This window comes from Berghia stephanieae, chromosome 11 (genome assembly GCF_034508935.2).
Source record: "Berghia stephanieae isolate SIO BIC M18660-M18661 chromosome 11, UCSD_Bste_1.3, whole genome shotgun sequence".
Classification (NCBI taxonomy): Eukaryota; Metazoa; Mollusca; class Gastropoda; order Nudibranchia; family Aeolidiidae; genus Berghia; species Berghia stephanieae.
In genome coordinates, this window is record NC_088370.1 from 574,031 (window position 1) to 596,725 (window position 22,695).

General features: G+C 38.4%; 2 protein-coding genes across 5 annotated transcripts; one reads left to right on the forward strand and one right to left on the reverse strand.

Annotated features, from left to right (window-relative positions):
* Positions 1 to 53: 53 nt before the first annotated feature.
* Positions 54 to 22,587, forward strand: LOC144956461 (uncharacterized). 3 transcript variants are annotated; one of them, XM_078886971.1, is made up of 12 exons: positions 54 to 79; positions 2,338 to 2,413; positions 3,546 to 3,640; positions 5,148 to 5,253; positions 6,661 to 6,737; positions 8,495 to 8,581; positions 10,244 to 10,384; positions 14,936 to 15,025; positions 16,333 to 16,509; positions 17,992 to 18,115; positions 21,018 to 21,092; positions 22,212 to 22,587. In XM_078886971.1, the coding sequence occupies exons 2-12, from the start codon at positions 2,369 to 2,371 to the stop codon at positions 22,434 to 22,436; spliced, it is 1,242 nt and encodes a 413-aa protein (XP_078743097.1). In that variant the 5' UTR covers positions 54 to 79; positions 2,338 to 2,368; the 3' UTR covers positions 22,437 to 22,587. The 3 variants fall into 3 exon arrangements, with proteins under 3 accessions (XP_078743097.1, XP_078743096.1, XP_078743098.1); XM_078886970.1 differs by lacking the exon at positions 54 to 79 and adding an exon at positions 453 to 542; XM_078886972.1 differs by lacking the exons at positions 54 to 79; positions 2,338 to 2,413 and adding an exon at positions 461 to 542.
* On the reverse strand, positions 15,550 to 22,339 carry LOC144956462 (uncharacterized). Of its 2 annotated transcripts, none has more exons than XM_078886974.1 (2): positions 22,202 to 22,339; positions 15,550 to 15,854 (listed from the first exon to the last, which is right to left on the reverse strand). In XM_078886974.1, the coding sequence occupies exons 1-2, from the start codon at positions 22,214 to 22,216 to the stop codon at positions 15,558 to 15,560; spliced, it is 312 nt and encodes a 103-aa protein (XP_078743100.1). In that variant the 5' UTR covers positions 22,217 to 22,339; the 3' UTR covers positions 15,550 to 15,557. The 2 variants fall into 2 exon arrangements, with proteins under 2 accessions (XP_078743100.1, XP_078743099.1); XM_078886973.1 differs by lacking the exon at positions 22,202 to 22,339 and adding an exon at positions 16,309 to 16,444.
* Positions 22,588 to 22,695: the final 108 nt, after the last annotated feature.

Sequence of the window (22,695 nt, forward strand, 5' to 3'; positions counted from 1 at the left end):
CCTGGCAACTAGCAACGTTGAAGCTGACTTAATCAACTTCCGGTTTTAACTAGTAACTGAGAATTTTTATTTTGAAAGTGTAAGTGTAAGCACTTTTTACCTTAACTAAACGTTGAAGTGGATAGCTTTATCGATTTCATTAAATAAGTAGATTTTGTTTTTCTACCCACATTCACTTTGCTACGTTACAGTAGTACAGCCACAACACAGGTGACACAGTCACAGAAATCTAGACCAGAGAGAAATTTCTGGACATCCATTCATTTTGGCCACGGAAATGTGGTCTTGTAGTGATATGACATTCGCCTTTGGATCGGAATGTCCTAAGACTAAGACATTTGAGTGACGCATAGGTGAATCCTTGGAAAAGTCTCTTTTTGCACATTCTCTCACTCTCACCTTTCTTAGGTGTAAAATGAGTACCCGGCTGTTAACATCGACATCTTTGTGCTGGAAAAATTGTAGATCGCCTAACAGACGTCATGTATCATCTTATGTTAAGTGTTGCTGTTGTCTAGGAACCTCTTTTAAAGGCGCATTGAGTACGTTTATTGGATATTAAGCTATATAAACGCTTGATTTTTTTTTTAATTTTACGAAAACCTACCTCTATTTTTTTTAAATCTTTTTGATTCTTAAAAACTTTTGTTCACTAAAAATGCTATTTCTTGCTTACCTTACATGTTACAAAGTCAGATGTGAAATTAAGCTATTCTGATATTCTTAAACAATTTTTATATTACTTACTTAGTTTTACTTTTGCTTAAGTTTTTCTGTTCCTTTGTATTTGTAACTAACATATATATATATATATATATATATATATATATATATATATATATATATATATATATATATATATATATATATATATATAAGTCTTTAAATTTAAATACTTGTGAAAATGAAATGCAAATGGATAATTTAATCAAACCTTAAGTGAATAAAGCAGTTTTTCCTTAAAATCAGTAATTTGACAATAAAGTCTGAGTACATGGTTAAAGTACAAAATCCTCTTTAAAAAAATTATTTTATTCATTTTGGGATGTAAATGAATTTTCTTTTGACAACATGGGACCTCTTCTTCGGCGAAGAAAAGTATCTTTCAGCCAAATCTCCACAATCTATAGCATAGTGTGGTGAAGACAGATGACATGCTTAATCCTCCTTTTATCTTTCAGCCAAATCTCCACAATCTATAGCATAGTGTGGTGAAGACAGATGACATGCCTAATCCTCCATGTATCTTTCAGCCAAATCTCCACAATCTATAGCATAGTGTGGTGAAGACAGATGACATGCTTAATCCTCCATGTATCTTTCAGCCAAATCTCCACAATCTATAGCATAGTGTGGTGAAGACAGATGACATGCTTAATCCTCCATGTATCTTTCAGCCAAATCTCACAATCTATAGCATAGTGTGGTGAAGACAGATGACATGCTTAATCCTCCATGTATCTTTCAGCCAAATCTCCACAATCTATAGCATAGTGTGGTGAAGACAGATGACATGCTTAATCCTCCATTTTGATCTTTATCTATTTTTTGGTCAAATTCCATTTGAAGTCACAACTTTTCAAGGCTGCTCACTTTAGGACTTTGAGAAAATATTTGATAGATGGCATTGGGAAAGTATCTGCTTGATGCCGTTGAGAAGGTATCTGCTAGATGACGGCAGGGAATGTGCAGAGATACCAATGCTGTATTAGTAGAGTGACAAGATCTTTGCTGCCATCTTGCTTTGATTACCAAAGGGTTGGCACCTTAGCATTACTTTCCAAAGAGTGAAAAATGAAGAGAGGTGGGGTTGAAGAGAGAGAGAGAGAGAGAGAGAGAGAGAGAGAGAGAGAGAGAGAGAGAGAGAGAGAGAGAGAGAGAGAGAGAGAGAGAGTCGGTTGTTCTATGGTTGATAGGTGTCAGATTACTTATCTTATGACTGGATCTTCTTTTGAGTTACATTTGTTTAGCCATATTTGAAATTGTTTTCAATAATAGTTTAGTTGTGTTTTACTTAAACTAATCTGGGATTCTACATGGTGTCCACAAAGTGTGGCTACATGCAATACTTCGCTGTCCATTTTAATTTATTCATCTATGATTTCTGCTGAAGTCACCGATGCTTAAAATAAATGTTCAGACAGTTTTGGAAAAGACTATTTACAAGCCTGTTTATAGATATCATGTGCTAATTTGTGACACAACAAAAGGTGTATTGTGTTCATTGTAATGTTTTAAATGTTTGTTATTTTTTCTTCCTCTAAATTTCCGATCTCAATGGCATTGTGACTGCAATGTTTGTCAATTTGATACAACAATTAATATTTCACTTGCCAGTTAATCATACAACCTCACAACATCGGCAACCATGGCTCAGTTTGAAGAAGACAAGAAAAGCAGTCAGGTTGAGGATGTGAGTATCATGTTGTCACCACAATGCAAAGAAAATATAGACGGTAATTGATGCTATGGATTTAAGTTAATTACTCATACCATCTGCTCAATGGATAAAACGTACCAACACACAATACTGTGTGCTGTAACCTTAAACGTTTATAGTCTGATTGATATATGTGAGAACCAATCACCTAACTAGCATTCTAAAAACAATAAGCAATAGCAAAGAGTCGAGGAGATCAACCTCATTCTTTCTATATGGAAACAATACCAAAAAAAACTAATGTTTTACATATTGTTTTTATATATGAGTCACATTTACCTCTATATTATTTTCTTTTTATATTAACCGGCTCACTTTGACAATGGTGGGCATGAGCACCAGGGGTAGATACACGTATATTATTTACACACATGACCACTCGTCTAAAGACTGATTGTCTAAATAACCCCAGAAGAACCCAGAAAAACATCATCTTTCAACTAAGAACACAACGCATACCGCTCAACAGCCAGCTTCCTGCCCCTTATGTCATCTTCTCAATGAAACAGCAACACACCACTGGCTTGAGTGCCAACCTCTTGAAGACCTCAGATGCACTTTCCTCCCACCAAATCCAAGAATCAGTAACACACAGTAACTGTATAGTCTCCTTGGACGACTACAAAAGACATCTAACTCTAATTTCTACGTCATGGCACAAGACTGAAGGGCTGCATCTCCCTATTATGCGGCACTTCCTCGGACTACCTGTATAGTAGTAGTAGTCGCTGGGCACTTCCCAAGCCCTTACCTCAAATTTTCAAATAACCCAAATTTATCTTTAAAAAACACTTAATGTGCCGCTATGTGCTCGTGGTATGGCACTTGCTTTTGGATCTGAAAGTCCTGGGTTCGAGCCTCACTCGGGGTATAGTTGAGCCTTTGGAAAAGGCTCTTTACTCATATTTTATCACCATACTCAGAAGTAAAATGAGTGTCTGTCCATTAACAACGTAGTCTGTCGTTCTACATGTTACATGTTGCTGTTGGTAAGGGACCCTTTGTAAAGTGCTTTGAGCACATTTAGTGGATATTGCACTATCTAAAAGCTCAGTATTGTTTTTGTTTGTGTTTTTGTTTTAATCTTTGTCACTTTTGCTTTCAGGCTGCTGGAAAATCAAGCGGTCCAGCTCCTCTATCCAGCCTCATAGTGCCAGGCCTGTCCTACATCCCAGACAAGATAGAAATTGCAGAAGATCCGTAAGACAAGACAAGTTGTATTTATTTTGTGACCTATGTGCCCATAGTGGGGGTCCCGATAGCTCAGTTGGTAGAGCACCCACTTCATCAATAATCAAAGGGGCCTAGATTGATCCCAGTTGCTGTCGAGATTTTTTTTTCTGTGGGTAGCAGGGTCTGTTAGATATGGCAGAAAGTACTTTGCGATAGACTAGTGTCCTATCAAAAGGGTAATAAGCAATTGCTGTTGTCCATTTCACACTATAGAAACTGGGATACGCTCCATGGGCTTAATGGCTCTGAAGGACGACTTTTTTTTTACATGCACATAGTTGAAGATCTGAAAACCGAATGCCATCACAGGGTCGATTTAAAATTGTTGTAATGGACAATATTTTTGTGTTGGCTTGAGAGTGTTTCCATAGCAACAGTGAGCCCATGACAAGTTAAGTTATCAGACCTGTATATGTCCCTTAACGTTGACGTTATTATCTTACCTTACCGGAGTTCTGTCTCCCTACAGAGGTTGAATATTATGGAACGCCATTCTTCACACTCAAGGGTCATTACCTTACCGGAGTTCTGTCTCCCTACAAAGGTTGAATGTCATGGAACGCCATTCTTCACACTCAAGGCCATTACCTTACCTTACCAGAGTTCTGTCTCCCTACAGAGGCTGAATGTCATGGAACGCCATTCTTCACACTCAAGGGCCATTATCTTACCTTACTGGAGTTCCGTCTCCCTACAGAGGCTGAATGTCATGGAACGCCATTCTTCACACTCAAGGGCCATTATCTTACCTTACTGGAGTTCCGTCTCCCTACAAAGGTTGAATGTCATGGAACGCCATTCTTCACACTCAAGGCCACTACCTTACCTTACTGGAGTTCCGTCTCCCTACAGAGGTTGAATGTCATGGAACGCCATTCTTCATGCTCAAGGGCCATTATCTTACCTTACCAGAGTTCTGTCTCCCTACAGAGGTTGAATGTCATGGAACGCCATTCTTCATGCTCAAGGGCCACTACCTTACCTTACTGGAGTTCTGTCTCCCTACAGAGGTTGAATGTCATGGAACGCCATTCTTCACGCTCAAGGGCCACTACCAAGCAGTCGATTATCTTTTTACCAGTTGTTGTTGCCTCCACATTTCCTATCCAGGACTTCCGTTTGCCCTGTGCCTTTCTGCCATCTACTTTTCCTTCTAGCAATGATTTTTGGATGGTATTGTATCTCCGAATGTGTCCATAATAAGTCAGTTTTCTCATTTTAACTTCTCCAACAGGTTTCTGGACCTTTGGCCTGCATTAATAAGAACCAGAATGTTTTATTTCTTTCTGGTTCTGGTCCATGGTACTCTCAAAATTCTTCGGTATATCCACATCTCAAAGGCATCCATTTTTCTGTCTATCTCCTCCATTATGGTCCATGTTTCACATGCATACAGGAATGTGGACCATACATAACATTTAGCCATAATCAATCCATAAAATCCGCTGTTACAACACTGGGTCGTCATCCACAGGATCCTGCTGGCCAAGCTCTCCTATGAAATGTTAGACTTCATCAAAATTCTGTCTCAGTTACTGGACCTGATCTGGCTTATCAAACCCAAACACTTGAGGAGCATGGTGAGATTATCAGAATAATAAGACAATAAAATATTGTTGTTAGAGAGTGGTGGGGGGGGGGGGGCTGTCTGAAGCCTAGGATTGTTAAAATACTAACCAAAAGGATGAAAACAGAAGGGCTTTGGATGAGAACAGCACAGACAATTGATTTTTATGATACAAACCCTTGGTCAGCAATTCAATAGACAAAGAAACATTGAAATCAAGTAAAACGAAATGTAGTAAGAATTGTAGCATCCATCAACGTTCTTTTGTCCCTTGCTGATGAAGGGTTTGTAGCCGAAATACTGTTCCCCATATGAAGCCTTTCCATTTTCACCTTTTTCGTTAATATTGTTGTTACCTGGGTGGTGCAGGGGGTCCTGGTAGCTCAGTAGATAGAGCATTCACTTCACATACAAAGGGACAAAGATCAATTCCGGATGAGGTCGAGATTTTTTCCTGACCCACCTTGTCCACCTAGCAGTGATTGGGATTGGATAGCACCAAGGTCTTTTAGATCTGGCTTTAGAAAGCTCCATGAGCCTAAAGGCTCTGAAGGGCTACTGGGTGGTGATACTTATATATAATAATAGGAGATGCTCAGATAACCATTATGCTCTTATATTTTAGCATTAGCTGAGAAGCTCAAATAAGAAACTATGACATGATACTTACAACAGCACACTCATCATCAACTCACGTTTATATATACCATGATATACAAGGGGCATAATATATACAAACATTCACATGTTATATAGTAAAGAGTAAAACATGGATTATCTCTCTTACAAAATGTCTTTACCTTGGAATGGGATTATTTGGTTGTGTCCCGGCCATGGCCAGAGTCCTTGGCTAGGAGGGAAGCAGTCATATGTATAATTATAGTTTTGGGAAGTGATATTTTTTGTCATTGTAAATCATCTCTCTGTTCTGAACTGTTTTTTAATTATTTATTTTGGATATCAATATCATGATTTATAAACATTTGAGTGTAATTTATGTCAGAAAAAAAAATTGTGTATAATAAATGAAAATAAATTAAAATTCCCTTTATTCATCCCATAGGGGAAATTTGTCTCTCGGGTCTATTCCAAGGGAAGACTGGAATAACCCAGGCGTCAGCGGCACTTCAGCGCTGTAAATTGAGCTAGGGTGAGGTGACTTCCGGGCAATCGAATTCTGTACCTTTCAGGTTCGAAGCAAAGACCATACCGCTGAGCCATGCTGATGCGTAAAAGTAACCAGGGCCAAATACCGAGATAGTCAGTGTTAGGTTTGAATGGGTTAAACTGCCAAAAAATGAAATCTTCCAATCTGGTCATTTTATCTTAAAAGTCCCCTTTTGACATAATCTGGTTTACCCCAATTTGATACTGTTTTGAGGTGAAAGACCACAAATGAAATCTGTTGATATTTTCATAGAATCCCGTGCCAGCGCTCATCATAGAGGATTTATTGCAACATCAAGGAAAAGGTCCCCGACTCAAAGCTTTGGAGGCGTAAGTAAACGTTGTGATTTGTTTGCTGATAGGAGAGTAAGTACCATATCTGTGTGGAAGATGTCAGATAGAAGAGTAAGTACCATATCTGTGTGGAAGATGTCAGATAGAAGAGTAAGTACCATATCTGTGTGGAAGATGTCAGATAGAAGAGTAAGTACCATATCTGTGTGGAAGATGTCAGATAGAAGAGTAAGTACCATATCTGTGTGGAAGATGTCAGGTAGAAGAGTAAGTACCATATCTGTGTGGAAGATGTCAGATAGAAGAGTAAGTACCATATCTGTGTGGAAGATGTCAGATAGAAGAGTAAGTACCATATCTGTGTGGAAGATGTCAGATAGAAGAGTAAGTACCATATCTGTGTGGAAGATGTCAGATAGAAGAGTAAGTACCATATCTGTGTGGAAGATGTCAGGTAGAAGAGTAAGTACCATATCTGTGTGGAAGATGTCAGATAGAAGAGTAAGTACCATATTTGTGTGGAAGATGTCAGCTTGGTTTTTGTGTCTGGACAACCAACAACTTCATGTGGAATAAAAAACAAACTATAAAAACCATGAGCTTGTATATAGTAGCTGAATGTGTTTCAAGAACATAACAAAGGGCCCAAGCCAATCCTAAAAGCCAAATGCTTGGGCCCTTTGCTATGTTCTTCAAGCACATTCAGCTATTACATACAAGCTCATGGTTTTTCTAGTTTGTTTTTTATTCCACATGAAGTTGTTGGTTGTCCAGACAGAAAAAAAACCAAGCTGACATCTTCCACACAGATATGGTACTTACTCTTCTATCTGACATCTTCCACACAGATATGGTACTTACTCTTCTATCTGACATCTTCCACACAGATATGGTACTTACTCTTCTATCTGACATCTTCCACACAGATATGGTACTTACTCTTCTATCTGACATCTTCCACACAGATATGGTACTTACTCTTCTATCTGACATCTTCCACACAGATATGGTACTTACCCTTCTATCTGACATCTTCCACACAGATATGGTACTTACTCTTCTATCTGACATCTTCCACACAGATATGGTACTTACTCTTCTATAAGCAAACAAATCACAATGTAGGTGGAGACAGGTTTCATTTATCTCTTTTTTAATTATTATTAACTTGAGCACTTATATAACGCAATATCAAATGATTGTGCTCAAAGTGCTTTACAATGGGCCCCTAGCCAAAAGCAACACTAAATACTTGATGCGATATTCTCCACAAGAGACAACAATGTTAATGGCCAGGTACTCATTTTACACCAGTGTATGATTAGAGAATGTGAGTAAAGAGCCTTTTCCAAGGACACAACTATGCTCTGCTCCACAGGACACACTAGCCACACAAAAAGAAAATTAGGTGGGTGGGGAGGGGGGGGGGGGGGGGGGGGGGGAAGGAAAAGGAGGTAGGATAAAAGAGAAAAGAGAGGGAAATATTATTATTATTATTATTATTATTATTATTATTATTATTATTATTATTATTATTATTATTATTATTATTATTATTATTATTATTATTATTATTACTATTATTATTATTATTATTATTATTGTTATTATTTATTATTATTATTATTATTATTATTATTATTATTATTATTATTATTATTATTATTATTATTATTATTATTATTATTATTATCATTACATCTAACTCTTCTCGGTCAAAGAAATTGAATGATGCAATCCAGGAGTCTTCATTTTTTAAAATTTCCATTAAAGATCTTTGTTGTTTCAACTAGAAAACTGACAGAGCCCCACGTTGTTGCTAGTCCATCGGTGGAGACGGTACTTAAGGCACAAACACATCAGCCTGGCGCTTCACCTAGGTAAATATAGATCTGATTTATATATATATATATATATTTGCATGTATTTCTAGGTTGATAAAGTTTTAAATATTGAATATGTATCCGTCTATATCTAATACCTATGGCAATTGTTAATTGATGTATGTAATATATATATATAGAAAATGATGTGGATATTTAATGTTTCCTTTTTGTTAACCAAATGATGTTGTCGTTTACGGTTTTCTTTTTGTCAAAATGATATGGACGTTTAAGGTTTCCTTTTTGTCAAAACGATATGGACGTTTAAGGTTTCCTTTTTGTCAAAATGATATGGACGTTTAAGGTTTCCTTTTTGTCAAAATGATATGGACGTTTAAGGTTTCCTTTTTGTCAAAATGATATGGACGTTTAAGGTTTCCTTTTTGTCAAATTGATATGGACGTTTAAGGTTTCCTTTTTGTCAAAATGATGTTGTTGTTTAAGATTTCCTTTTTGTCAAAATGATATGGACGTTTAAGGTTTCCTTTTTGTCAAAATGATATGGACGTTTAAGGTTTCCTTTTTGTCAAATTGATATGGACGTTTAAGGTTTCCTTTTTGTCAAAATGATATGGACGTTTAAGGTTTCCTTTTTGTCAAAATGATATGGACGTTGAAGGTTTCCTTTTTGTCAAAATGATATGGACGTTTAAGGTTTCCTTTTTGTCAAAATGATATGGACGTTTAAGGTTTCCTTTTTGTCAAAATGATATGGACGTTTAAGGTTTCCTCTCCATCAACAAATTGATGTGGACATTTAAGGTTTCCTTTCTGTCAGGAAAATAAAATAAAAAAGATGAATGTGAGATGGTAGGATGGTATTGTTAAGGTGATTAGCTCTCTCGAGTTCAAGTTCACCCTCGTTGAAAATCGAACAAATTTGTAAGAGAGTTAAACAGCAAAGATTAAAGGAATTTCAATATTTGGCTCACAAGAGAAATGTAAATTACACAAATAGAATGAAGACTCCACTCTACTTTAGCCACATTTTTATGATTTTTCAGCCAATCAGTGATTAACTCTAAGCATAACTCACCATTTAACTAGTAGATTTTTTGACCAATCAAATATGAAATTTGTGACACACCTTCACACGTGCTCGGACAAACATAGTTGGTTGTTTATAAATAATAACGTGAATGAAATCAACCTCTCTTTGATCATTGTTATTGTTTTTATACCGCTAAATGGGTGACTAGCTATCACACAATTTTCTCAATCAGATTTTAACATTTAAGTTTACAGTTTTCTGTGTTGGTTTTATTGATCAAGTGGTAGAACAGTGGTTATTTTACTTAGATACATACCATAGATAGTAAAACCTGTGTATGTAGTTTGCTATGTTAACCAGTCACTGCCATTGTTTACATTATGACGACTGTCCATGAGGCGTGGTTATCTAAGTGTCTGTAATATTTCCTGATAAATATATTTTACAAATCCTATATCAATACTACAATTTTTATTTTATTGTATCCTGGCCATAGCTGAATCTGAATTCTAAAACCCCCATTTTCTCAAAATTAACTTCCTGTGACTTAAGTACGTTTAGAACTAGACTCTTCATTCACTATTATTCTTTTCAATTCCCCTACTACTCACTGGATACCCATCCTCCCCTTCCCCCTCCCACTCCCATCCACCACTCCCGTCTTGCAGGCTCCGTGAGACCTATCACAGCATTGGCAGTGATATGAAGGCTGGATTTCCCTTTGCAAATGACCTACTGGAAATCACAGGGAAGAGAACCAGACCACTCTGGCAATCTGTCATGTTAGAAAAACCAGAAGAGCTCAGTATGTAAGTAACAATGATTGCAGGTCTCTTGGTGGTGCGGCTATGTGGTCTTGTGGTATGACACTCGCTTTTGGATCGGAAGGTCCTGGGTTCGAGCCTTGCTCGGGGCATAGTTGAGTCCTTGGAAAAGGCTCTTTACTCACATTATCTCACCATACTCAGGTGTAAAATGACTGCTTAGTCATTAACAGCGTTGTCTCTTTGTGAAGCGCTTTGAGCACTATTAGTGGATATTGCTCTATATAAGAGCTCAATTTATTTAAATTTAATTTAATAAGACACTGGTCTGTTTGACTCGCACCTGACACTGACCAAAAAATTACTTTGGCCTTTGGCCACAAATGAAAACAAATCGTGAGTATTTGTATTCAATAGTTCAATCAATGGAATCACTTGTTTCTTTAAGCTCTACTAATGACAACTCACCAGACGCTGCACAAGCCTAAAAAAATGACGTCATACTACAAGTCTTAGAGGGTTCTAGTGTCAGGCTATAAGTTAATGTTGGCTATGCTCACACCCCCCACCACCTCCACACATACACAAAAACGCACACAAACACATACATTCCAGACAAACGTACACATGATACATTGACTGAATATCAATTTAAGAAGCTAGGGAGCAGGTATCGGTTAAGATGAAGATCTAAACAAGTGTGTATGAAAGGTGCCAGACAAAGCAAGAAAGAAAAAAATCTACAATCTTTCAATCACTTTCGTGTTCGTTGATAAAATTCTATTGCCTTTAATGGAAACGAGAGCTGCCACTCTCCATATGGCGTTAAGTAAGTTAGTAAATGTATAAACAAGTGTGTATGAAAGGTGCCAGACAAAGCAAGAAAGAAAAATACAATCTGGCACCTTTCATACACGCTTGTTTAGATCTTCATCTTAACCGTTGCCTGCTCCCTAGTCTCTTAATTTGATATTTAGTAAATGCATCATGTGTACGTTTGTCTGGAATGTATGTTTGTGTGTGTGTAGTGTTGAGGTGGTGGGGGGTGCGAGCATAGCCATCGATAACTTATAGCCTGACACTACAACTCTCTAAGACTTGTAGTTTGACGTCACTTTTTAGGTTGGTGTGGTTGTCACTCCAATCAAGGTGTAGCGATTATATCTTTAAAATTCTGTTTTACGGGAATGTGTAGCGTATAAGCCGATTGTGCGATTAAGCGGAGTGAACTGTATTACTGTTATGATTGGTTCTGATGTTGGCAGGACTCAAACCAGACCTTCAGGTCACAAGCCGATGTGTCATACTACAAGACCACAAAGCTACATCATGTCATGTTCTGGCACTCTTACAATATTCACCATTGACAAAGCAAATAGAAAAATACAAGAAAAGTGAATCCCAAAAAACATAATATACTTATTGGCCTACATTGCACAGATTGATAAACACCAGATTTTTAAGTACTGTGCTGCCATCTGATGTTTAGATGATCTTGACAAAATCTGCCAGTGTAATGAGGCTTTTATTTTTTAATCCACGTGTTATCCACGGTGAAAGGCCTGATATTTCATTTTGAGATCCACGGATAAACTTTTTTACTCATCTATTAATTTCCTTGTGTAGTTTGATGCAGCTGGTACTGCCTTCTCTCGAAGTTGTAGGCTATGCATTGGGCCATTCTGCTGATTGGCTAATGTGACGTAGTGACCTTTGACACCTGTTTTAATACAACAAGTCATCTCTCAGAGCCATTAGCCCCATGGAGCTGGAGTTTGTCCCAGTTTGTAGAGTGTGAAACGGACAATAGCAATTGCTTCATGTCACTAACCACCAATCATTTACATCCTTAAAATCATTTTGTTTGACATTTTAAATGCCACCACTGGATTCAGTGACCCCAAAAACCATTTGCCCTCCCATAGAAATAGAGATAATGTACATAATTAAAACGTTTCATAATTCAAATTTTATGCTATTTATTATTGTTATTATTATTTTCAATGTGGAAACAATGTATGGAAAGGGTGTTGGATGTGGATGCAAGAGGTGGTGGAAGATAAAGAAGAGAGAGAGAGAGAGAGAGAGAGAGAGAGAGAGAGAGAGAGAGAGTAAGAGAGAGAGAGAGAGTTAGAGAGAGAGAAAGAGAGAAAGAGAGAGAGAGAGGGAGAGAGAGTTAGAGAGAGAGAGAGAGAGAGAGAGAGAGAGTTAGAGAGAGAAAGAGAGGGAGAGAGAGAGGGACGGACAAAGGCCAAGGGACGAAACCTTTGTTTTGTAATGTCCCCTTTTCCATGAGTTACATTTACTCACTTGATTTTTCTCACCAAATAGGGAAAGATAGGCTTCATGTAAAAGGGATATTAAAGTAATTTTTCAACAGGGGCAATGCTGTTAACAGCTTGTTACTCATTTTATACCCAAGAGTTTTAAAAGATTGTGAGTAAAACGCCCTTACCTAGGACTCAATTTTGCTCTGCCCAGACAGGGGCTTAGACCAGGGACCGTTCATGAGTCAAAAGGTCACAAATCTGCAGTCTCTCTCTCTCTCTCTCTCTCTCTCTCTCTCTCTCTCTCTCTCTCTCTCTCTCTCTCTCTCTCTCTCTCTTCTCTCTTTCTCTCTCTTCTCCTCTCTTCTCTCTCTCTCTCTCTCTCTCTCTTCTCTCTCTCTCTCTCTCTCTTCTCTTCTCTTCCTCTCTCTCTCTTTCTCTCTCTTCCTCTCTCTCTCTCCTCTCTCTCTCTCTCTCTCTCTCTCTCTCTCCTCTCTCTTCTCTCTCCTCTCCTCTCTCTCTCTCTCTCTCTCTCTCTCTCTCTCTCTCTCTCTCCCTCTCTCTCTCTCTCTCTCTCTCTCTCTTTCTCTCTCTCTCTCTCCTTTCCTTGCACGCACACACAAACACACACATTGTGACGTCGTTTACTTTGTTTTGTATCTTTTATAAGAGTCATTTTTATTTTACCATACAGTTTCCACTCCTCCTCCTTGATTGCAGCTGTGGTTGTAACCCCACCCCACATCAACGATCTCACATTATTCCTCTCATTCATAACAATCCACAGTCCATCTCCATCTCCAAATGGTTTTCGGCTCCCCTCACATTTTCTCTTCCAATCAGATTCCCATGTCATTGTTTGTCACAGAATCATTGCCTGGTTCTTTCTGTCCATTGAGGTCTGGATAGCTCAGTTGGGAGAGTATTCACCTCACACAAACACCTAGTAGGTATCTGTGGATAGCTCAGTTGGAAGAGTATTCACCTCACACACAAACACCTAGTAGGTATCTGTGGATAGCTCAGTTGGAAGAGTATTCACCTCACACAAACACCTAGTAGGTATCTGTGGATAGCTCAGTTGGAAGAGTATTCGCCTCACACACAAACACCTAGTAGGTATCTGTGGATAGCTCAGTTGGAAGAGTATTCACCTCACACACAAACACCTAGTAGGTATCTGTGGATAGCTCAATTGGAAGAGTATTCGCCTCACACACAAACACCTAGTAGGTATATGTGGATAGCTCAATTGGAAGAGTATTCACCTCACACACAAACACCTAGTAGGTATATGTGGATAGCTCAATTGGAAGAGTATTCGCCTCACACACAAACACCTAGTAGGTATCTGTGGATAGCTCCGTTGGAAGAGTATTCACATCACACACAAACACCTAGTAGGTATATGTGGATAGCTCAATTGGAAGAGTATTCGCCTCACTCACAAACACCTAGGTATCTGTGGATAGCTCAGTTGGAAGAGTATTCACATCACACACAAACACCTAGTAGGTATATGTGGATAGCTCAATTGGAAGAGTATTCGCCTCACTCACAAACACCTAGGTATCTGTGGATAGCTCAGTTGGAAGAGTATTCGCCTCACACACAAACACCTAGTAGGTATCTGTGGATAGCTCAATTGGAAGAGTATTCGCCTCACACACAAACACCTAGGTATCTGTGGATAGCTCAGTTGGAAGAGTATTCACCTCACACACAAACACCTAGTAGGTATATGTGGATAGCTCAGTTGGAAGAGTATTCACCTCACACACAAACACCTAGGTATCTGTGGATAACCCAGTTGGAAGAGTATTTGCCTCACACACAAACACCTAGTAGGTATCTGTGGATAGCTCAATTGGAAGAGTATTCGCCTCACACACAAACACCTAGGTATCTGTGGATAGCTCAGTTGGAAGAGTATTCACCTCACACACAAACACCTAGGTATCTGTGGATAACCCAGTTGGAAGAGTATTTGCCTCACACACAAACACCTAGGTATCTGTGGATAGCTCAATTGGAAGAGTATTCGCCTCACACACAAACACCTAGGTATCTGTGGATAGCTCAGTTGGAAGAGTATTCACCTCACACACAAACACCTAGGTATCTGTCCCCTATTTTTCTGACCCCATTGTCCACCCACCATTGATTGGGTAGCTGGATCTATTAGATCTGGTGGAAAGTTGTTTGCGATAGACAACATCCTATCCAAAAGGTAACAAGCAATTACTATAGAAATCATGATTAACTCCATGGCTCCACGGGCCTAATGGTTATGAAGGCCTACTATTTTTTTTTCTGTTTACACCAACAGATTGAAACCCAAACCCAAAAAGCAGGACAGCTATGTGTTCTCGGTCAAGACAACCTACAAGCAGTGCAAGGCCAATGAAGAACTGGCCAGGTAAGTGTAGCGTACTCTATCTAGTGTATCAAATCAAATAGAAAGGGGGGGGGGTGCACTTTGTGCAAACTTCAATAGAAAGGCAGGAGTCGGGGGGGGGGGTGGTGAGGATTCGCATTATGTGCATTTTATCATTTTAGCGAGGTGACAGTGTTGCTTCATTTTGATAACACTTCTACAGCTTTTGGGGGTTTTTCTTTGTTTTTTATTTCCTTCCCCCCCCCCCCTTTTTTTTTAATGTTTTGTTTTCCCTTTTGGACCCCGTCTATTTTGATACAGTAGATGAAGATTTGGAACAAAACGGCCTAAATTGGCAGCAACTTTATAACATTCACATTTCTTGACCAATAAATATAATAAAGGAGAAAACGAGAGAGTGGAAAGGATACGAAATGACATAAGAGATTGCAACATCTTCATATTGTGTAGATGTAAACAACATAGATACAGAGCTAAAATGGCAACACTGTATTGATGCGATGCATTTAAGTAAATAAAAACATTTACCCAGCAGATAATACACACTGGTAGGTTAGCTTGGATTATTATAATGTAGATAAAATTCGGTCACCCAGCTGCAGCGTGCTGTATTGCAGAGTGTGTTAGAATTTGGTATGCTAGAGTCCAGTGAGTACTGGGAGTGCTGTCCATGGTAGCGTGGCTCAGCGGTACGGCCTTTGAAATGTACCGAATTCGACCCCCCGCTGAGGCGCTGTGTGGCCTTGAGCAGGTCATGTTGCCCTAGCTCAATTTGCGACGCTGCTCTGCGGTTGACACCTGTGTTATTCCAGTCTTCTTTTGGAATAGACCCCTGAGACAAATTTCCGCTCTGGGATGAATAAAGGAAATTAGATTTTAAAAATTTATAAAGTCTTTCCCTGATTTCAAAGTCTTTTTATTGTAAAACCATTATAGATATTTACATCTGGTTTTCATGATCTTATAAGGAAATGTCATACCTTTATGCCCTTTGGCCATTGACCTTCATAAAATCACCCAGTGTGATCAAAATAAACATGAACTTAAAAGACCTTTTGGGGAAGATCAGGGAGACACCCTTTGGTTGGACCTGGGGTCATCCTTTGGTTGGACCTGGGGTGAGCTGCATTTGAGTAAAAGGTAATGGTGAACAAGATGTAAGGCATTTAATGGATTCATAGCTCCATGTTTAAAGGAACATTTTTGTGTATAGATGTTATTAACTCACTCAACCCTAACACCGACTATATCCGTAGTTTACCTGGGTTACTTTTACCCCATGCCTATTTAGAGTATTTAAATACCTGTATTTCTCCATGTCTGTTTAGAACCAAGTCAGAGACCAGGCTGTTTTCCATCAAATTTGCCTGGAACGATAAATATGATCCAGCATTGACAGCAGATCCCAAGTTTCAGAAGCAAGTAGAGATGATGGTGGCAGCACAAGCAGGATTCCGGACGGTGGAGGAACACATGGCTTATCTCAGTACTCTCAAATCACACTGGTGGGACATGGTGGGAGATAAATACATACCTTTCCACTGTCAACCGTTCCACTTTTGGTGGAATCATTCCTATTTTACATAAATATGCCATTGACTCTAAAATTCAGATTTAAAATAATTAATGATGATTGGTACGAGTAAGAAGGAAAAAAAATGGAGGGCGTTGGGGGGGGGGGGGGGGGGGGGGGATGGATAAAAAGGTGAATTTAACAAAAATTATTGCCAAAAGGGAGTTAAGTAGGAAAATTAATTGCACTCCTTTCCCCATTCCATTACCTAATACGTGTGATATGTAGTTTTGTCAACCGTGCCTGAATACAGTCTTTATGTGTTTGGTGGCAAAGTTGGGGGTCATTTCCATACAGAATTATCCATTGTTAAGAAATTCCTATTTTTTGTCTCAAATCCTATTTTTGATCTTCTGATTCCACTTTTCGAATATGAAGGATTGGCAGGTCTGTAAATATTACCGTCATGGGTTTCTAATTCCCGCTATTTGGCGGATTTTCGCTATTTCAAGTCCTTTGCCATTTTCTTTTCCTGGGGCTTCAGGCCCTAAGTAGTTGCTATACATCTTCAAAAATTATTGTAAACAGTCTTGCAAGGGACTTATCCATGTTGATTAGTTCCTTAACAATTTTTTCCTTTTTATGATATGATGTGTATGTTAATAATTCTATATTTTACCAGTATTGTCATTAATGAAGGCATATTGCTCCAGTTTGTTTATGATAAAATGTGCATTCCGCGGAAGCTGTGAAATATTTCTCCTTTTTAAAAATTCCTATTTGAGACCTATGACCGTACACACAAACATGATTTCCTCAAACTCCTCGGTACATGCAAAAATGTTTGAGTAAACCACGTCTTGCCATAATGACTTGATTGGGAAGTGGGGTAGGGTGGCCCAGGGGTATGGTCTTTGCTTCGAACCCCTGCTCTTTGTGGCATTGAGCAAGTCACCACTTTTAGCTCATGCTGTGGTGCTGCAATGCGGCTGATGCCTGGGTTATTCCACTCTCTCCTTGGACCATAAAATAAAATTTTACCATTGGAGATGAATAAAGGAAGCCTTAATATTTATTTACTTTATTGATATGTTGAAGACGATTTTACATGACATGTTACAAGGGGTGGGGGGGGGGGTAGGGGTCGCTGCGTTACAACATTTATTTACCGTAGTCGTAGCCAACCATTAGCAAATCATGGTGCACGGCATTGGAATTGGAACCAATGACAAGGTGATCAGAATATGAAGAGATCTGTAAGTTTCAGTTATGTGAAACAGGGATTGGGTGTGTGTGTGTGATTGTGTGTGTGCCTGTTGTATAATAATTTATACACACCTGTAATGTTCCATAAACATGCATACAACATAGCTGTTACTTTCGCAGTATATCATCATCACCAGCAATCATGTACTTATTGTTTTTATCACTATCGTCATCATCATCATCATCATCATCATCACTATTATTTCAGGTATAACAATTTTCTGAATGATACCATCAAGCTTGGGGTTTTCACATGTCATGAGATGGTGGAAGCATTCGAGGCCCTGGCCAAACATTATCACATGAACTACAACTCAAACCCTCTTGCCAAGGTAGTTTACTCATTAACCACTCAATCCTAGAGATAGTTTACTCGTTAACCACTCAATCCTAGAGATAGTTTACTCGTTAATCACTCAATCCTAGAGATAGTTTACTCGTTAACCACTCAATCCTAGAGGTAGTTTACTCGTTAATCACTCAATCCTAGAGATAGTTTACTCGTTAACTCCTCACTCAATCCTAGAGATAGTTTACTCGTTAACTCCTCACTCAATCCTAGAGATAGTTTACTCGTTAACCACTCAATCCTAGAGGTAGTTTACTCGTTAATCACTCAATCCTAGAGATAGTTTACTCGTTAATCACTCAATCCTAGAGATAGTTTACTCGTTAACCACTCAATCCTAGAGATAGTTTACTCGTTAACCACTCAATCCTAGAGGTAGTTTACTCGTTAACCACTCAATCCTAGAGATAGTTTACTCGTTAACCACTCAATCCTAGAGATAGTTTACTCGTTAACTCCTCACTCAATCCTAGAGGTAGTTTACTCGTTAACTCCTCACTCAATCCTAGAGGTAGTTTACTCGTTAACCACTCAATCCTAGAGGTAGTTTACTCGTTAACCACTCAATCCTAGAGGTAGTTTACTCGTTAATCACTCAATCCTAGAGATAGTTTACTCGTTAACCACTCAATCCTAGAGATAGTTTACTCGTTAACCACTCAATCCTAGAGATAGTTTACTCGTTAACTCCTCACTCAATCCTAGAGGTAGTTTACTCGTTAACCACTCAATCCTAGAGGTAGTTTACTCGTTAATCACTCAATCCTAGAGATAGTTTACTCGTTAATCACTCAATCCTAGAGATAGTTTACTCGTTAACCACTCAATCCTAGAGATAGTTTACTCGTTAACCACTCAATCCTAGAGGTAGTTTACTCGTTAACCACTCAATCCTAGAGATAGTTTACTCGTTAACCACTCAATCCTAGAGATAGTTTACTCGTTAACTCCTCACTCAATCCTAGAGGTAGTTTACTCGTTAACTCCTCACTCAATCCTAGAGGTAGTTTACTCGTTAACCACTCAATCCTAGAGGTAGTTTACTCGTTAACCACTCAATCCTAGAGGTAGTTTACTCGTTAATCACTCAATCCTAGAGATAGTTTACTCGTTAACCACTCAATCCTAGAGATAGTTTACTCGTTAACCACTCAATCCTAGAGATAGTTTACTCGTTAACCACTCAATCCTAGAGATAGTTTACTCGTTAACCACTCAATCCTAGAGGTAGTTTACTCATTAACCACTCAATCCTAGAGATAGTTTACTCGTTAACCACTCAATCCTAGAGATAGTTTACTCGTTAACCACTCAATCCTAGAGATAGTTTACTCGTTAACCACTCAATCCTAGAGATAGTTTACTCGTTAACCACTCAATCCTAGAGGTAGTTTACTCATTAACTCACTCAATCCTAGAGATTTTTTGCTACTTTTCAAAATGGGAAAAAATGTATTACAAATGATTAATGTACTTTGATAGTTTTATTCAACTGTCATTAACATGCAAAAACTAAAAACATTAGCTTTGATACTATACATATAACTTGTCTCATAAAAATGTAATAAATAGGCATGGGGTAAAAGTAACCAGGGTAAACCACGGATGTAGTCGGTGTTAGGGTTGAGTGAGTTAAAGTAAAAAATACTTGTCTTGCAGTCCCCAATTGGCTTCATCACTTGTCCACGTCTTTGTTATGTCTTTTAAAATGACAAAATCAAACAACTCGAGCTTTTATATAGCGCAATAGCCAATGGCCACTAAACATGCTCAAAGCGCTTTAAAACGTTCTTCCCTAGCAACCGGAACACTTAACAAGTAGAACAAGACATGATCCTAGAAGGCGATATTACATCTTTAAAATCCAATGGAGGCAACGCTGCTAATGGCCAGAAACTCATTTTTACCCCTGAGTATGGTGAGAGAATGTGAGTGAAGAGCCTTTTCCAGCGACAGCGACTCATGGAGCCCGACTTTATCTCAGTTTCTATACTGCGAAACAGACAATAGCAATTGCTTGTTATCCTTTGGATAGGATGCTAGTCTATCACAAAGGATTTTCCGTAAAATCTGACAGACTCCACTGCTGGGTGGACAGGGGGGTCAGAAAAAAATGTAGCCTTCACCCAGGATCAATCTCAGTCCCTTTCCATGTGAAGTGAGTGCTCTACCAACTGAGCTATCGGGACCCTGGTGTTTGTAATGACAGATCTTGTAAGCTTTGCTTCATCTTTTTATTTTTATTTTACAGGCACTGAGATTAACTAAAATGCTGTATAATGGATAATGTCCACTTTGCTTAAAGTCAAAGTCGACCAATTTTTCTGGTCCAGCCGTTTGTGATTCTAGTGTAAAGAAAACTGCTGGCTGTACAGTTGGGAGGAGGAGGAGGATTTGTGTAAATTGTGAGGGGAAAAGAAACGATTACTTTGAGTCTTGAGATCTTTTCAACATTTTATGGACTAAATGTTGAAAAAAACCCCACAAAAACGAGCATTTATATAGCACAATATCCACTAATCATGCTCAAAGCACTTTACAAGGAGTCCCTAGCTAACAGCAACATTTAACATGTAAAATGAGACATGATACCTATGAGGCGACATCACAATATTTTTTCAGATAGAGACAACACTGTTAACGGCCAAGTACACATTTCACACCTGAGTACAGTGTGAGAATTTGAGTAAAGAGCCTTTTCCAAGGATTCAACTATGCACCACTCAGAACGGGACTTGAATCTGGACCTTCCGATCCGAAGGCACGTGTCAAACCACTAGACCACATAGCCGTACAAATCAAATGTGGAGATGTCTGTGAATGGAGCTAAAATTGACTTGTCAATTTTTAAACAAAAATATTTATCTCTATGTTTCTGTGATCAGGCCAAGCTGTGTCTGATCGTGATGTCACTTCCTTTCTGGGATATTGGCAGGATAGAGACACAGAGAGCAGTGGAGGTAAATCTGTATTGATGGAATGTAAATGCTTCTTTTGTTTTGGTTTACTGTTTAAAAATACTTTTTATTCCTCTCTTTTTTTTTTTTTTTACCTTTTCCCACTCCTCCCATTTCCTCTTCTTCTTCTTCTTCTTCTTCTTCTTCTTCTTCTTCTTCTTCTTCTTCTTCTTCTTCTTCTTCTTCTTCTTCTTCTTCTTCTTCTTCTTCTTCTTCATCTTCTTCTTCTTCTTCTTCTTCCTCTTCCTCTTCTTCTTCTTCTTCTTCTTCTTCTTCTTCTTCTTCTTCTTCTTCTTCTTCTTCTTCTTCTTCTTCTTCTTCTTCTTTCTCTTCTTCTTCTTCTTATTCTTTTTCTTCTTCATTTTGCCTTCTGAAGGTCTGAGGTTCAATCCCCAGTCGAGGTAGACTGATTTTTTGGGATGCTTTTTTTTTTCTTGTATATTTCTTTCTTGCTTCGTCGGGCACCTTTCATACACACTTGTTTATATTTTTATCTTACACCTGTGTCTGCTCCTTAATTTCTAATATGGTAACATCAAAACTTCTCTGCTCTATTGGTAAATGAAAATAGATAGTTGTTAATTTCCTCTTTAACTCACCTTAGTAGGATTCAAAGATTATTCGGATGCCTCAAGCAGTGACAATATTTGTCATTTTAACCATTTTTTTCTTATTGTTAGAAGGCGAAGGTATCAACTGCTTTCTCCACTTTGCTTAAGGTGCTAATATATTGCAAGTAAGGTACTTTCCACCACTCAAACAAACTCAGCCATCCTGCTGCTCCAAATAAGTGGTCAGACATTCTACAATTACAATTACACCATGAAGAGTATCCAATAGTTGGGACTACAATTACACCATGAAGATTATTCAATTGTTAGGACGATTTAATTCTCATAGGTCTATATCTATTATACTTCACGTCATCAGAAAGTCTGAGATTAGATCACTGGTTGAGGCAGGCTGATTTTTTAAATTGTCTGTTTCCTTCTGATTCATCTGATACAGTTTTTTTAATACATGCCTCTTAGGATTTTTATGAAAACAACAACAAAACCAACATTGTTGCTTGAATTTTTTTTTAAATGATTTTTTTCTTCTTTACAACTTACCTCCAACCAGTTCATCCTCGAAAAAATCCTGCTGTTGCCAGATAAACCTCTTATCGAATGGTTGAGATACCGGGGAATTCCCTACGTGGTTTGTCCCCCTTTCAGTGCAGAGGATTATCTGAACCATTCATCACAGGAACATGAGGATGACGCAGCAAGTGCAGTAGGTGAAGACGAAAAGAAAGTCAGTCAATGTCCCACTGTAGAAAACAGCACATTAGCAGTGAATGATTGATTGATTGATAAGAGCAGCCGTTAGACCCACTAATTCAAAGATGTCAACCTCGAAAATCGGAAATATATCATTTGGGAGGAAAACATGTGTAATTTCCAGACCTATTATCCTTCGCAGTCCTTGTGTCATGAGTAAAGTTGAATTACATCCAGTGTTGTCTTGTCACCTTATATAATAATAATAATAATAATAATAATAATAGACTCTAATAGAACGCACAGTATCCTCAACCACGAAGCTATTGACATTTTACATCAAC

Excerpts from the sequence above, each read along its gene's own strand:
- LOC144956462 (XM_078886973.1), bottom strand. The coding sequence starts at position 16,362 with ATGGAAAACAGCCTGGTCTCTGACTTGGTTCTAAACAGACATGGAGAA. Across the intron at positions 15,855-16,308 it reads ACAGACATGGAGAAATACAG|AGCGGAAATTTGTCTCAGGG; the intron begins GTATTTAAATAC and ends TATTCATCCCAG.
- LOC144956461 (XM_078886971.1), top strand. The coding sequence starts at position 2,369 with ATGGCTCAGTTTGAAGAAGACAAGAAAAGCAGTCAGGTTGAGGAT. Across the intron at positions 3,641-5,147 it reads ATAGAAATTGCAGAAGATCC|GATCCTGCTGGCCAAGCTCT; the intron begins GTAAGACAAGAC and ends CGTCATCCACAG. Across the intron at positions 15,026-16,332 it reads GCCAATGAAGAACTGGCCAG|AACCAAGTCAGAGACCAGGC; the intron begins GTAAGTGTAGCG and ends ATGTCTGTTTAG.